Source organism: Arachis hypogaea, chromosome 13, assembly GCF_003086295.3.
Source record: "Arachis hypogaea cultivar Tifrunner chromosome 13, arahy.Tifrunner.gnm2.J5K5, whole genome shotgun sequence".
Classification (NCBI taxonomy): domain Eukaryota; kingdom Viridiplantae; phylum Streptophyta; class Magnoliopsida; order Fabales; family Fabaceae; genus Arachis; species Arachis hypogaea.
Genome location: NC_092048.1, coordinates 128,453,358 through 128,468,981, shown reverse-complemented (window position 1 = coordinate 128,468,981; position 15,624 = coordinate 128,453,358). Strand labels below are relative to the sequence as shown.

Sequence of the window (15,624 nt, the reverse complement as noted above, 5' to 3'; positions counted from 1 at the left end):
CCTATCTCTGATAGTCAAAAGGTCGTGGGTTGAGAGTATAATTAGGACTAAGATTCATCAACAAGCACTATGTCAAGCATTTCGGGATTAGTTCACCTTTTCTGCGTCTGTTACTCCAAGTAAATGGTCTACCCACCATTCCCAAATTAATCAATGAGTTATCTCCAATAAAGTAATTAAAGGCAGAAATAGAAGAATGAGATTTAGGATTACCACCAAGTTTCTCACCTGGATAAATAATGGAATTGAAATCACCAACAATAACCAATTTACCTTGGAGTTGGGAGAGCACCAAAGAGATTTCTTGAAATTGGGATAGCCGAATATTCTCATCGCAATTTAAATAAATGCCTACAAAGTTTTATTCAATGTTAAAAGGGACATCTTTTATCAAGACAACAATGTAGAACTCAGAACAACTGATAATCTGAATAACAAAATTATCCTTCCATGTCAACGCAAGTCTACCCGCACTACCAAAAGGATTAACAATTTGCCAATTAGAGTAGTCACAAGCCCTTACTTTTCTTTTCACCTGTCGAGATTGGTTTTTTGTTTCGCAAAGAAAAACCAACTCGGGGGAGTGGGATTGAACAATCCCTTTAAGGTTGTGAACTGTCAGGGATCTCCTCAAACTCCGACAATTCTACGATAACACTCTCATGGGTCTTGGATTGCCATTGATCGGCTGGCACCCTCCACCTTCTGATTAGCAATTAGCTCTTGTTAAACACATATTTTCTTGGCCACAAGCTCATATTCTTTATCAGAGACTCTTCGCTTTGTCCCACCCAATTGGTTAAGTGAATTATGATTCTGTCTTGCCATCTGTTTTAGATTCAGTTTTTGCTGCTAACTTCTTCTATTATCATCTGATTATCTTCCTGGATTTCATTCATGGAGCCTGTAATATCTTCTAACATAATAGGAGAACCAAATTTTTTCATTAACTACTAAGCTAACTTTGAAACTTGGCTGGGAGAGTCTGTACTCCTTGGGACTTCATTCCTTTCATCCTTCATATTCAACTTACTTAGAGAAGCTCTCAATCAACCAAGAAGGAGCAGGCTTTTCCTTAGTTGTGAAGGCTTAGATTGTTGATTGCTAAAATTGCTTGCATTATACTACTGTCATTGTCAATTCTTTTCCCTACCTGATCAGTCTTAACCCAGTCGCCAATGCTTTCCACTTTAATATCACCTGAAGTAGAGTCTGACATGAAGATTTGGCAGTTCTTTAAATCATGTCTAAGGTGAGAACAATAGGTGCAGAAGATCCCAATACACTCATATCTCAATCTAATTTTCAGCACTTTACCTCCTGGAGTAACCATCTGAATCGAGTTCTTCACTTTTTATCACCATTGATCAGCTAGATTTAAGGATTTTGGATTTTTTTTCTGACAGAAAAAAAGCCAATATCAATAATCTCACCAATTTTCTCATCCAATTTATGACCAACCTCAACTGTCTTGAATTTTCTAGAATCCCCCATAATTGAATAGAAAAAGAACTAATTCCCTCATAGTCCTGAGAGTCAACATCTGTCTATCTCCGAACATGCAAAATATAATCCTTAAAAAGTCATGGAGATCCCTTCTCAATTCTGAGTACATCTAACTTATTCTCAAAGAAGAATTGGAATTGGTTTGATCATAATTTCACTGATCTAATCCATCTGGTCTCCTCCAGATAGCCTTCAATGCATTGCCAATAGTTCATATTGAAAAGACCTTATCAGCAAACACGTGACCAAATAGACTCTTAGTACATGTCTCCAGTTCTTTAAAAAAATCTTCCTCTAATGCAAACACTAATTTCTCCTCTTCTTCTATGCTCTTTAGGTTCGGATGTGGATTTCATCTTCCTTTTGAATTCATGATACGAATGAGGGTGTGATAATAATAGAATGAGAGAAAGATAAGAAAAATAAAAAGTGAAAGAAGGAGAGAAAGTTATAAGGAATGGATTCAGATAAAAAAAGAATTTGGAAGAATAAGAAGAGAATTAGAGAATTAAGATTAAATATATATATATATATATGGAAGTATAACAAAAATCTTTAGCAGAATAATTTTAATAATGTCATTTTTTTTACAAATTTCTACAAATATATAATTAAAAAATTATATATAAAATGACGTTATAAAAAATGAAAAAGATACTATCATTTCTCAATTAGTAATCTTATTTTATAAATTCAAATATTTAAACATTTCTTTAAATAATAAACTTAAAAGTAATTATTTTTTGTGGATATGATAATATATAAATTAATTTTTATATAAATTATATTTTGTTTGTATATAAAAATTAAATTTTTATTGTATAATTATAATTAAAATTTAATTTTGATATATTAATAACTTATAGAGTTTTATATAATTATATAACTAGATTTGTTTATTTAAATAACTTTAATAATAAAGTTAAAATTAGATATTTTTAATGAAGTGAGAATTTATAATTAACTATTTGTCTAATTTTTTATTCAAAATTAAATTCTTATAATTATAATTTTGAAATAAAGAATTTTAAAAAAATTAACGGTAACATAAGCTAATTCAATTAATTTTTTTATTTTTAATTTTGAAATTTTAAAAAATAGAAATAATAAAAATTTGTTTTATTCTTTTTATATAACTAATATACTTTTTAACTAATTGACTATAATTGATTATAGTCCAAGTTGGTTTCCTAGTAGAATTCTTCTGAAATTAAACATAAACATAAAATATGGAGGGTATCCATGTAATAAGCGCACTAAGAAGAAAGTGCACAAAGGAAAGAAGGCACAAAAATAAACAGAGGAAGAAGAAGCATAGAGAGTTTCCTTGTGTGGGTGTGTGGGTGTGTGGGCCATGCCATGCTATCTTCCTCCATAGACAACAACCACCTCATCACACTCACTAACTCATAAACCATCATTGCTTTTACTGAATTATATCCCACTCTTCCTCCCCCTTTTCTTTCTTTCTTTTTCTTCTCCATCACCAAAACACAAAACCAAACATGTCCCCATTCGCATTCCCACTACCATCATTTGAATGAATCAATCCATGTCATAAAACAACTCTTGCCCATGTTTTTCCTTCCTTTCCCTTTGGCCTTGTTTGCTTTTGTTGCTCTTGTCTCTGCCTCTTCCTTGGTCTGAAATCTACGTGTGAAAGAAAAGGCAGAATCTTTTCGTATATACACTAGAAAAGTTTCTGTCTTCTTTCCATTTTTGTAGATGGGGTGCTGGTGAAGGTGAAGGTGAAGGATAGTAGTTGGTGCAAAACTGCTTTGTATAGTAGTACTATGGGGAATTGCTTGTGTAGGTTGGAATCTTCAGATTATAGAGTCTCTTCTAATGCAAAGCCAGGTTCGTATCCAATAACAAAACTTGCCTTTATTTTTCTATTGGAGCCAACTCTATTTGATCACATCATAATCCTTTTTCTTCCTTCTCTTATATGTTTCTTCTATTTTTATTATCATATATCTGATGATGATGATGATGATGATGATACTGTTGTGGCTTTCAGTTTATTGTTAAAGAAAAAGAAAGAAAGAAACTTACTTTAATACAGTGTTAGATTCATATATAAAGTCTTACTTGTAGGCAAGTAAAGATTATGCAAATCATTAGAAGAAGAAAAGAAAGAGGAAACAAGAATATGCATATCTGAGTTATATGTATCTCTTTACAAAAAGTAATAACTTGGGGTGTAAATTCTTTTTTGTGAATGAGTCCTCATCACCTTTCCCTTTGTCTGCTTCAAAAGTAGGTCGGTTCAATTTGTAGCTCTTAATTGGATGATATCATCATAGTGGAAAACCTCAAAAGTTTAGTGCGTTAAGTATTATCTTCATCGAAAATTTGGTGGTTGGTTTTAAAAATCTAAAAAATTATTCTTTGCTTTCTCAATAATTATTTATTCCCTTGCTTTTGAATTGTCTTTTTCTCTGTGTTTGTCTTCTCTGTCTCTTAATGGTGGAATATGAAATACAAATTAGTTTGTCTACGCTCCCTAGTTTATGTTACATAATAAAGCTGCAGTATTTGTTATTTTAATGATAAATGTTGTTGTGATGGTGATTGTTTCATATAGCATTTGAATAATATGGTGATTGTTGCAATATTTGTAAATGTGAATAGAATAATGCTACATATCTAAGTCTTTTTATTAACTAAGACCAACCAAGTTGATTTAACATAACAAAAATCAATTATGACTAGCATTATTCCAAGTCTTATTGTTTAACTTGATTGGACTTGGTTCATAAAAAGACTTGGATGTGTAGCATTACTCATGTGGATAATATGTTGTGTTTGGCACAATTTAATTCGGGTACATTATTTTGTTGTGATTTTTGATATAGATTCAACAAGAGAGGAAAACCAGGCAATGAAACAAAGGAATGATAATAGTAGGTTACCAACAAATCCTGAGGAAGTGGAAAACCTACTATTACGCCGTGATTCAGCTGCGAATCCATTGATTGTATTCAGTTATGATGAGCTAAAGATAATAACTGCAAATTTTAGGCCGGATCGTGTGTTGGGGGGTGGCGGATTTGGAAGTGTATATAAAGGGTTCATCTCTGAGGAGTTAAGGCAGGGTCTTCCTACTCTTCCTGTGGCTGTTAAGGTTCATGATGGTGATAACAGTCATCAAGGCCACAGAGAATGGTTGGTTAGTAGTACTCTTTTATAACCATTCTCTTACATTGTTTATATCGACTCCCTTCATCGTCTTTGATGTCTCAATGTCGCTTATTGGTCACATCTGCGGATCAACTTATCTGGATATAACTTAGTTTGCTGTGACACTGATTTGAGGTTGGTTGCTTGCTTTCTAGGCAGAAGTCATATTTTTGGGGCAGCTATCACATCCGAATCTAGTCAAATTAATTGGATACTGCTGTGAAGATGAACATAGGGTGCTAATTTATGAGTTTATGGCCCGTGGAAGTGTCGAAAACAATTTGTTCTCCAGTTAGTATTTCTTTCTACATTGAAATTTTGTGTTCTTTATTCTTTGTTGTTGATGTTTGTAAAAGCTAAGTTCTGTTCTGCAATATTTGACATCTAAGAATGTAATTCAGACCAATGATTTTACTCAACTATTTATTTATTTTTATTATATATCTAATCAATTAGTTTCTCATATATATTTCAGAAATATTGCTTCCATTGCCATGGTCCATAAGAATGAATATTGCATTTGGAGCTGCAAAGGGACTTGCATTTCTTCACGAGGCAGAGAAACCTGTCATCTATCGTGATTTCAAAACATCAAATATTTTATTGGACCTGGTCAGTAATATAGATTTATGTTAAATATACCATTTTATTTGTGAACTTTCTATTTACAGTGAAAATATGCTGAAATTGGAGCAATAAGTATTTTACTATTTAACCATTTATTGGCAAGTGTGGTCATCACATGCTTGTTAAAACAGAATGTATCTATATCCAGCTTAGCAAATTCTCTTTTCATTGATCATTAATGTCTTGTTTCTCAATTTGACAAAACAATTGATGTATACGGTATACCTACCTTTCAAGTAACATGATTTAGTGGAGGATTCATGCATAGAATTTTATTTCGTTTTCGTTTGTACTATGATTTGTGCTTGTTTCATCTATTCTTTTTGTTCTGCTTAACCAAAAATGCACTTAAACATAAACAACACGCATCACAAGATCAAAACAAACTAGTCACAAGCCTGAAATTCTTGTATAAACGATAGTGTACATCAAATGAAACTAACCATCTTTTAATTATTTTCCCCTTTTCTTATTTCGCATGTGCCGTAAACAGGACTATAATGCAAAACTTTCTGACTTTGGCCTTGCTAAAGATGGGCCAGTTGGAGACGAATCCCATGTTTCGACTCGCATAATGGGAACATATGGCTATGCTGCACCGGAGTACATAATGACAGGTAAAGTATGAAAATACAATTTGATTGAAGTAGTAAAAAAATCCAATAAAAAACTGTCACATCAGCTATTATCATTGAATTTCACCTACCAGAACATAGGGATGGATCTATGTACATTAGTTGCCCTCACTGAAATTTAAATTTTTTTTTGAGTTGTATATATGATAATAATATTTATTTGTCTCTATTAAATTATTGAATTTGACCGCACAATAATTTTTAACTCAACTTTTGATACTTAATAGTCAATTTAAAAATTATATTAAATATCCATTAGAATGATCAATTCTCAATTTAAATCAGATTGTTGTCCTTTCTTACAAATCGACTCGAAAGAGTATTATTTATCTTCTTTTGAAATTAGCTTTAGTTTTTCTTGTAGCAACTGTATTAATTGAAAGAACTTTTTCAACTATGAATATCAATAAGAGTTGGCTTCTAATTGTACGAGAAGTGAATTTTTAAATAATTGTTTATTAATATATATAAAAAGAGAGACATTTGATTGTATTGTTAAGAAAAAAAATTCTCAATATTTTCAAGATATAAAACCTAAAAGTAGAATTCTAAATTGTATGTTATTATTTAAATTACTATTTTAGTGTTTTAATTTGTAAATTAGATATTTTGAAAACTAATCATATTTTACAATAACAAAATATAATTATAACAATAATTATATTATATGTACATAAAAAATAACCATCAGTATAAAATATATATTGAAATACAAAGTATGCATTGAAAATGAATTAAACACATGTATTTATATACAAATATATAATGGTTAATGGATAATTTGATAGCTGATTTTTATGTATACATTATATTTTATTATTATGTTACTTATATTTTGCCCCTAGTGTCAAAATTTCATGATCCATCGTTATGGCAGAAGAATATGTTAGTGCATCATAATTAAACGCTGAAAAATAATATGATGTGATCGATTGTGCAGGTCATTTGACCCCCAGAAGTGATGTTTACAGCTTTGGCGTTGTTCTTCTGGAACTTCTGACGGGAAGAAAATCGCTAGACAAGTTAAGGCCAGCAAGAGAACAGAACCTTGCAGATTGGGCTCTTCCTCTGCTGAAGGAGAAGAAAAAACTTCTAAACATCATAGATCCAAGGCTTGAAGGTGACTATCCAATAAAAGGTGTTCACAAGGCTGCAATGCTTGCTTACCATTGCTTGAACCGCAATCCAAAGGCTCGGCCGCTAATGCGAGATATTGTGGACTCATTGGAGCCTTTGCAGGCACACAATGAGATCCCTATCCAAAAAACATTGACCATAATTAGTGAAGTTGCTGAAGCTGATTTAAGAAAAGGAAAAATGCAGAATCACTGAATGAATTGTTTTTTAGGTTGTTTCAGGTTTTCCATCTAATGTTCATAGGGAGAGGTTTTGCCTTAACTATTTGTGTTTATTAACAAGAAATATATAGGCATTTCTTTTTCTCTCACTTCTTTTTTTAACATGTTTGCCATCTGCAATTGAATTGCTGTATCTAATGTTCATGAAGGTGCTACTGCGGAAATTGGATTCCTGAATGAAATAAAATAATCAGTTTCTATAAAACAAGTTATAGCAGCTCAACAAGAATTTTTCATCATCAGTGGATGCCTGGATGGTTTTATAACAGCTTTTCTTTAACTCTCTTGTTTTGTTTTATTATTATTATTATTATTATTATTATTATTATTATTCTTATTATTATTATTATTATTATTAATGAAAATAATTTGATTTCTGATTGTTGAGTTGCAAACAGGATATTCTGTGACTTCCGTAGCTTAATTCCTTGCTATTATAATAAGCTCATTTTTCTTAATAAAAATAGTTAATTTTGTATATGAATACTGAATTGAAATAAATATGATTTTTAAAACAATAATAATATAATACATGTTTGATATTTAATATCAACAATTTATCTAATGAATAAAGACTTTCCTTTTCTGAAAACTTGAAAACTTTTCTTTGTAAAATAGAACTCTTGTTAAAATAGTTATTAGTTATTTATCACTCAAGAACATCCAAGAACAAAAAAGGAATTTCAAGAATTAAAAAAAAGAATTATTATTATTCCTTATTGATTACTTGGCTTCCATGTCTCTAAGAACTCATACTAAGATACACGTGGCAGCACACTAGTGAACTGAATGGATGGATGGTGGTGAGTTTAGAACCACTCTGTGCAATCTCACTTACATTCACAACCTCTCATCCTAATGTCTCTGTGTCCCATGATGCATGCTATGCTATGCCAACTTTCCTTTAACAAGGTAACACACTTTCTTCATTATCTTCTTAAACCATAAAACAATAACTATGTCTTTGTCTTCGTCTTCTCTTTACTCTTCACTCACATTGCCAAGAACCACCCACCAAGTTCTTTACACCAAACCCAAGTTCCTTTCTTCCAGAAACCCCTCTTTCTCAGGTGTTTCTTGCTTTTCCTCAAACCCCCTTTTGTCAAAGCCCTTCCTTTTTGTGGCTAAGGCATCATCTGAGGTTGGGTCAGAAGCATCATCAGCCAAGAGTGAAGGAGAAGGAGAACAAGAAGACGAAGAGGAGGAGAAATATGAGGAGTATGAAGTAGAGCTGGAGCAGCCATATGGAATCAAATTTGCAAAGGGAAGAGATGGTGGCACTTACATTGATGCTATTGCACCAGGTGGAGCTGCTGATAGGGCTGGTGTCTTCACTGTTGGTGATAAAGTTATTGCCACCAGGTTTGTTCTTTCTTCTCTGATTTGAATTCGGTTGCAACTTTTATCTTATATGCTTTAAGTTCTTATACTTGTGGTTGTGGATTTTGGTATTGCATTTGAAATTAAGGATTAGGATTCCAAAAGGAGAAAAATTTCAAGACAAACCTTGTGTCTTTGAATCCTTAACCAATCCCCCCTAAGATTAACCCTTACATTATTACCAAGTTGGAAATTCTTTTGAAAACTCATCAACTCTACATTTGATTGGTTGGTTGATATGTGACGAAAAAGCTCAATATTTGCAGTGCAGTTTTTGGGACTGAAATTTGGCCAGCCGCGGAGTATGGAAGGACAATGTACACAATTCGCCAAAGAATTGGCCCGTTGCTTATGAAAATGCAGAAGAGATATGGTTAGTTCTTTATGTACACATGTTTGTTTCACCGTGTCCAATAGTTACTTGTAAACTTTGCCAGCTGATCCCTGACCTGGGGCTACTCTATTCATCAGGAAAGATTGATTATGGTGGTGAATTAACTGAGAAGGAGATTATCAGAGCTGAGAGGAACTCTGGTGTAATCAGTAACAGAGTCAGGGAAATTCAAGTATGTATAATGTCATGTTGTTAAATTTGGAAAATTGGAAAACCTTACTCTTCAATTTTCAAACTTTTTTAGTGTGCAAGATCTTTTCTCTTCTATAGATAGATATCTACTTTACTTCCATGGGGGTTTTTCAAGTACAACTACAGTCATTCATCAAACTTGTCAAAATTTCAGATGCAAAACTACATGAGGAAAAAGGAACAGAAAGCGCGCAGAGAAAATGATTTGAGAGAAGGATTACTGCTATACAAGTAAGACATGGCTGCTCAAAAATCATGTTCTTTATAATAACCCCTTTGGTTTGTCTAGTTTACTAGTCTTTCTTTCTTTTCTTATTGTATCTGAATTAAGGACATATGATAAAGTGATGAATATTCTGGTCGATATTCTTTTTACGCACTCTATTGTTGGATTAAATGTTGAAGGAACGGCAAATATGAGGAAGCGCTGGAGAAATTCGAGTCTGTTTTGGGGTCTAAACCAGAACCCGAAGAAGCAGCAGTAGCAAGTTATAATGTAGCTTGTTGTTACTCTAAGCTAAACCAGGTACATGTTTGTTCACATTACAAATTATATGCATTGCCTTGCACTACTTGAAACATACAATTTGATCTTTGATTATGCTTGTTTAGTGCATTTATTCCCAGGTTAATACTCTTCTTTCTTTGTTATTAAATTTATATTTATATGCATAATAGTAGGTATTGACTTTTTTCTAACAGATTCAAGCTGCACTTTCTTCACTTGAAGAAGCATTGAATGCTGGATTTGAAGACTTCAAGGTGATCAACCTATTGTAAGTTATGTGATAAAGTTCTTCGTGCAATAGCTGAGCTGTCTAACATTGTTGCTGTTTCAACAGAGAATCAGAAATGATCCTGACCTGGCCAATGTAAGAGCATCGGAGGAGTTCGATCCACTCGTGAAAAGATTTGATGAATCGTTTATCAATGAGAATGCCATCAATGCCATTAAATCTCTTTTCGGCTTTGGTAAGAAATAACCAAGTGTCTTAAATTCTTGCCATTACAAAATGATGGATTCGGTATTTGGAGCAAAGCATATAGTGGAGCTGACTAAGATGTTGCTTTAAGAGCAATATGATATCTTTCACATTTTTATTTGCCGTGTATAACTTCATAGTAAACTACAGGTCTCTCTCTTTTCTTCTGCAAGTCAATTTTTTCCCCATAGCTTGGATACATTGTATTATATACTGTTATAATCAGGCCAATGTGTAAGAAATTTGTGATCAATAAAATTGTCCTTCTCTGCAATCAATAACTTCAATTGTTATTGCTTTTATTTCTTGTGTGACAAGGTTTCATTCCTATTAATAATTCTGTTTTTCATCCAAATATCTTTTGTTATTGATATTGTAGAAGCTAATTCCTAAACCCTAAACTCTAAACAATAGCATTATTGAAGCATAGAGTGAATGCCAAGTACACATATATCCAAACAGTCAGGTGACAACCAATAAGGTGCTCGGCTAGACATGGCGAGGGTGTAGCCGAACCGGAAGTCCTTTTACTGGCTCAAGCAAGGGATCATACTTAAACTTCTCATCAGGATTCACCAAATCCCACTTGAACCGTTCCACAATGTGATGCATGAACACAGGTATCTCCAACCTTGCAAGCTCTATTCCCAGACACATTCTAGGCCCTCTCCCAAATGGAACATATGAATAGGCTGTAGGACCTTCCCCTTCAAACCTTGATGCATCAAAAGCTTCCGGATTCGGGAAGTATTCTGGATCCATGTGTGTTGAACACGTGGCCCAACGCAGCTGTCGGAAAACATGATGCTCGGTTTAAAATTCATGATGTCATGATGTGCAACATTCTTGTAAACATCCAAAGTACAACCCCAGAATGAAGAGTGATGAAAGTTTAGCAAACCTTTTTAAAATAACATACCTTCCACCCTTTAGGAATGGTATAGCCAGCATAGTTAAAATCCCTTATTGCTTCTTTGAAATTAGTATTCACTGGTGGGGATAGCCTCATGACCTCAGATGCAACATTCCAAGAGTATTTCATTTTCTGAGCATCCTCCCATTGTAACAATTCCCCTGTCCCTTTCCCTCTGCTAATTTCGAGTTGTTCTGGCATGAAGACAAAACAAAACAACATTTGTTTTGATCTAAATTCTGGACAAGAAGGTTTATCAGGAATAGCAGTAGAAAAAATGTAAAATGTTGAAGGATTTTGTTGTAAACCTTTCAAAACCTGTTCATATACTTCAGGCAGGTCGCCAAGATACTTCATGATAGACGATATAACCGATCTAGTAGTGTTGTGGCCAGAGAAAAGCAGCTGCAGCAGGTTGTCAATAATCTCGGTTTCAGTCATGAATCTTCCACTGGCATCAGGTGTGACAAGCAAATGTGACAGAAGATCTTGGGTAGGTGATGCCTTTTTTCCTCCAAATCAGCTCTCCTTTGCCTCATAAGCGTTTTAATTTCTTCCCTTATTTCATCTGCAGCTTTCATGGATCGACGAAATTTGTTCCGGGCAAGTTGATGGGGAAACCAAGCAAGCCTTTCACAAATTCATCAAGCATTGATGAAAACTTTGACACATGGATAGAATCTTCTTCACTTAAAAATAAGCAAGCAGCCAATGCATATGTGTATAGCTGCACTGTGGAATACACAACCACCTGCTCCTTTCCATCAAAATTGTAAACAATAGAAAGTGTAAACACAATTGTACTTTAATTAGCCATCATTTTGTTTCAGGGACATTTTTCTTACCTTGCCAATGAGTGTTTATGTGGAGCTGAGCAATGGTATCCATTTTTGGCACGAAATTCCTGAGTGCTTCTCCACTAAGAAAGCTCAAGAGCAACTTTCTAGCCATCTTTGCATCTTCACCAACCTTGTTAACCACAGACGACCTTAACAAGAACTTGTTCTACCGAGGATGGAATCCATCCTTGGACATCTTTGTTCTCATTGCAAACAAGAACTTGTTCCCTGCCAGGCCGCAAAGCACAGCCATAGGATCTCCAAGAAATGAAGTCTTGAACACCCTTGAGTCATACTTTCCCATTCTTTCTGTAACGAATCGCACCGTGTTTCTGCCCTTAGCTCGCAAATAGCTGAAGGTTTCTCCAACAACAGGCCATCCTAGGCTTCCAGGAGGAACATGCAGATTTGGATGCTTTCTAAGTTTGACAATTTTCGTGATGAAATGTAGACAAAGGAACAAGAGTTCAGCTGCTGGGAATGCTAGAAATTTGACCACCTCCATAATCAATGGATGAGTTTATGTTGTTCTCAGCTATAGGCAAGAGGAGCCATATATATATAAAATGAGAAATGAACACTTGAAGAGGCAAGTTATCTTACTGTTACTATTATATCTCATTTATTTTTGAATTCTGTCACTGGTTAGTGGTAGTAGAATTTAAACAAATAGCAGGATATTAATATAAATTATTGTCCAGCTGGTTGTTATATAATAAAAAAATTAAATTGTGGACCCTAACTTAACAAAAGCCGCCATAGTAATTGCCATTGTATACATCATGCAACAAAAGATATTGCCATAAACTTAAACAATAGCATTATGAAAAATAGAGTATTTGCTGAATACAGAGAGATCCAAATAAGTTTTGACAAAACAGATGACAACTTGGTTAGAGAGGGCGAGGGTGAAGCCGAATTGGAAGTCCATTTTCTGGCTCAAGCAAGGGATCATACTTAAACTTCTCATTTGGATTCATCAAATCCCACTTGAATTGTTTCACAATGTGATGCATGAACACAAGTATCTCTAGCCTTGCAAACTCTAGTCCCAAACACATTCTAGGCCCTCCTCCAAATGGAACATATGAATAGGGTGCAGGACCTTCCCCTTCAAACCTCGATGCATCAAAAACTTTGGGATTCGGAAAGTGTGCCGGATCCATGTGTGTCGAGAAAGTGGTCCAGTTCAACTGTCAGAAAAGAAGAAATTGCTATGATGAATTAGAAAATGTAAATGACAAGGATGCTGTGAGTTTAGAAAAGCTTCACCTTCCATCCCTTAGGAATGGTATAGCCAGCAAAGGTAAAATCCCCTGTTGCTTCTCTGTAAGCACCAGCAACAGGTGGTGATAGCCTCATGACTTCAGATGCAACATTCCAAGAATACTTCATTTTCTGAACATCATCCCATTGCAACAACTCCCCTGTCCCTTTCCCTCGGCTTATGTCAAGTTGTTCTGTCTCCAAAACAAAAACTTCTCAGCAAAGGGCTATATAAAATTGGAACATGTTCAAGGATTATGCTGCAAACCTTACCTTCCAAAACCTGTTCATAAACTTGAGGCATTTCGCCAAGATACTTCATGATAGACGATAAGGCCGACCGAGAAGTGTCATGGCCCGCAAAAAGCAGCTGTAGCATGATGTCAATGATCTCCTCTTGGGGCATGAATCTTCCACTGGCATCAGGTGTGACAAGCAAATGTGACAAAAGGTCTTGGCTAGGTGATGGAGACGCCTTCTCTTCCAAATCCACTTTCCTTTGCCTTACAAGCATTTTAATCTCTTTCCTTATTTCATCTGCGGCTTTCATGGCTTGATGGAATTTTGTTCCGGGCAAGTTGACGGGGAAGCCAAGCATGCCTTTCACAAGCTCTTCAAACTTGGATGAAAACTTTGATACATGGGCAGGGTCTTCAATGCTCAAAAATAAGCAACAAGCCAATGAATATGTGTATAGCTGTGTTGTGGAATACACAATCACCTGCTCCTTTCCTTCAACATTATAAATATGAACTTAAATTACTTGTTTCAATAAAAAAGAGTAGTAGTGGTTGCATTTTCTTACCTTTCCAATGTGTGTTTAAATGGCTCCGAGCAATGCTATCCATTTTGGGCACGAAATTCCTGAGTGCTTCTCCACTAAGAAAGCTCAATAGCAACTTTCTAGTCAACTTTGCATCTTCACCAATCTTAGTAACCAGAGATGTCCTTAACAGCTTCCTTATTGAAGAGGGCCACCATAGTTGGACTTGTTTGTTCTCATTGCTGAACAAGAACTTGTTCCCGGCCATGCCGCAAAACACAGCCATTGGATCTCCAAGAAATGAAGTCTTGAACACCCTGGAGTCATATTTCTCCATTCTCTCTAGTGTGAACCTTGACATGTTTCCCTTCTTAGCTTCCCGCATAAACTCAAAGGTTTCTCCGACCATCGGCCATCCTAAGCTTCCAGGGGGAAGATGAAGGTTTGGCTTCTTTCCCAGTTTCGCAAATTTTCTTATCAGATGAAAACAAAGGACCAAGAGAAACAAAAGTGCTGGCAAGCCTAGAAACTTGGCCACCTCCATGTTAGTATCTCTTTATTGTTGCAAACCACAAACCAAGAGAGTATATATATATATATATAATTTTTTTGTCAGTGTATTAAAATTGATTTCTTTATTTTAAAATATTTTAATATATATATATATATATATATATATATATATATATATATATATATATATATATATATATATATATATATATATATTAAAGATAGGAGACTCGAATCTACAATTTCTTAATTGAGTATGAGAAGATTATGCCATTTAAACTATAACTCATTGACTACAAATAGGTATATATATAGATGTATATATTTTATATATAATATAAAAACATAAAATCAATCATATTTTAGTAATTAAGGCTTATATGTAAGCATGTTTTATATCTTTAAAATACGATATTTGATTCTCTTACAATAATTAGAATTATTTCTAAGAGCTTACACACTTCAATTGATTGATATTGAATTAGTTAAATTTAATAACTATAGTAATATACATAATTATAAAAATTAAAAATTTTCTATGTATATAGATAGATATAGATAACAAGTTAATTATGCATTCGTCATAGATTAAAACTTAAAGGAGACACACGTATCAAATTTTATGGATGGAGGATTGGATACTTTGTCGACTCACAAATCCACTAATCATCCTTATTTAAAGCTAAGTGACGGTAATGATGAAATGTTTATTCTGTGGATGGCAAAACTCTCCCCGGAATTTCTGCAAAAATTATTTCAATTCAAATGGAGATTTGACTGTAAAAAATTTTATTTACAGGGATAGAAATGCAGGATAAAATTCTTTTGAAGTAGGTGCAGAAATTCGAGTGGAAATCTCAGTCCCATTCTCACTAATCCCCGAAATTTATAAATTTACTGAATTATCTTTAATAGTTTATTTTTCATATATGTTTTTTAGTCATTTCACACACACATATATATATATATAGAACCCAAAATTTCTAGTCCTCATTTGCATAACCCTTCTTCAATTCAGAGATTTCTAACGCTGTTCATTCTCCATCCAACTTCTTTGCAGTCTGCAGCCACT

The 15,624-nt window shown here is 34.0% G+C and overlaps 3 protein-coding genes and 1 pseudogene across 3 annotated transcripts; 2 read left to right on the top strand and 2 right to left on the bottom strand.

The window, feature by feature from the left end:
• The first annotated feature begins 2,759 nt into the window (after positions 1 to 2,759).
• Positions 2,760 to 7,517, top strand: LOC112733331 (probable serine/threonine-protein kinase PBL16). The gene is made up of 6 exons (XM_025782257.3): positions 2,760 to 3,363; positions 4,365 to 4,678; positions 4,845 to 4,980; positions 5,165 to 5,301; positions 5,810 to 5,933; positions 6,892 to 7,517. Exons 1-6 carry the CDS (start codon positions 3,300 to 3,302, stop codon positions 7,281 to 7,283), a joined length of 1,167 nt encoding a protein of 388 aa, XP_025638042.1. The 5' UTR covers positions 2,760 to 3,299; the 3' UTR covers positions 7,284 to 7,517.
• Positions 7,518 to 8,030: 513 nt separating this feature from the next.
• Positions 8,031 to 10,532, top strand: LOC112733332 (protein MET1, chloroplastic). The gene is made up of 7 exons (XM_025782259.2): positions 8,031 to 8,671; positions 8,956 to 9,062; positions 9,161 to 9,255; positions 9,430 to 9,506; positions 9,681 to 9,801; positions 9,978 to 10,037; positions 10,118 to 10,532. The coding sequence occupies exons 1-7, from the start codon at positions 8,268 to 8,270 to the stop codon at positions 10,256 to 10,258; spliced, it is 1,005 nt and encodes a 334-aa protein (XP_025638044.1). The 5' UTR covers positions 8,031 to 8,267; the 3' UTR covers positions 10,259 to 10,532.
• Positions 10,528 to 12,613, bottom strand: LOC112733333 (beta-amyrin 28-monooxygenase-like; annotated as a pseudogene).
• Positions 12,614 to 12,753: 140 nt separating this feature from the next.
• Positions 12,754 to 14,612, bottom strand: LOC112733330 (beta-amyrin 28-monooxygenase). Its single transcript, XM_025782256.3, has 4 exons — positions 14,082 to 14,612; positions 13,550 to 14,008; positions 13,283 to 13,470; positions 12,754 to 13,203 (listed from the first exon to the last, which is right to left on the bottom strand). The coding sequence occupies exons 1-4, from the start codon at positions 14,581 to 14,583 to the stop codon at positions 12,904 to 12,906; spliced, it is 1,449 nt and encodes a 482-aa protein (XP_025638041.1). The 5' UTR covers positions 14,584 to 14,612; the 3' UTR covers positions 12,754 to 12,903.
• Positions 14,613 to 15,624: the final 1,012 nt, after the last annotated feature.

What these genes read in the sequence shown, in the direction of transcription:
- LOC112733331 (XM_025782257.3), top strand. Translation starts at nt 3,300, where the DNA reads ATGGGGAATTGCTTGTGTAGGTTGGAATCTTCAGATTATAGAGTCTCT. An exon ending in CAAATATTTTATTGGACCTG is followed by an intron (nt 5,302 to 5,809) that starts GTCAGTAATATA and finishes TGCCGTAAACAG; the next exon opens with GACTATAATGCAAAACTTTC. An exon ending in ACCGGAGTACATAATGACAG is followed by an intron (nt 5,934 to 6,891) that starts GTAAAGTATGAA and finishes TCGATTGTGCAG; the next exon opens with GTCATTTGACCCCCAGAAGT.
- LOC112733332 (XM_025782259.2), top strand. Translation starts at nt 8,268, where the DNA reads ATGTCTTTGTCTTCGTCTTCTCTTTACTCTTCACTCACATTGCCAAGA. An exon ending in GATAAAGTTATTGCCACCAG is followed by an intron (nt 8,672 to 8,955) that starts GTTTGTTCTTTC and finishes CAATATTTGCAG; the next exon opens with TGCAGTTTTTGGGACTGAAA. An exon ending in CTGGATTTGAAGACTTCAAG is followed by an intron (nt 10,038 to 10,117) that starts GTGATCAACCTA and finishes CTGTTTCAACAG; the next exon opens with AGAATCAGAAATGATCCTGA.
- LOC112733330 (XM_025782256.3), bottom strand. Translation starts at nt 14,583, where the DNA reads ATGGAGGTGGCCAAGTTTCTAGGCTTGCCAGCACTTTTGTTTCTCTTG. An exon ending in TTTAAACACACATTGGAAAG is followed by an intron (nt 14,009 to 14,081) that starts GTAAGAAAATGC and finishes ATAATGTTGAAG; the next exon opens with GAAAGGAGCAGGTGATTGTG. An exon ending in CCATTCCTAAGGGATGGAAG is followed by an intron (nt 13,204 to 13,282) that starts GTGAAGCTTTTC and finishes CTTTTCTGACAG; the next exon opens with TTGAACTGGACCACTTTCTC.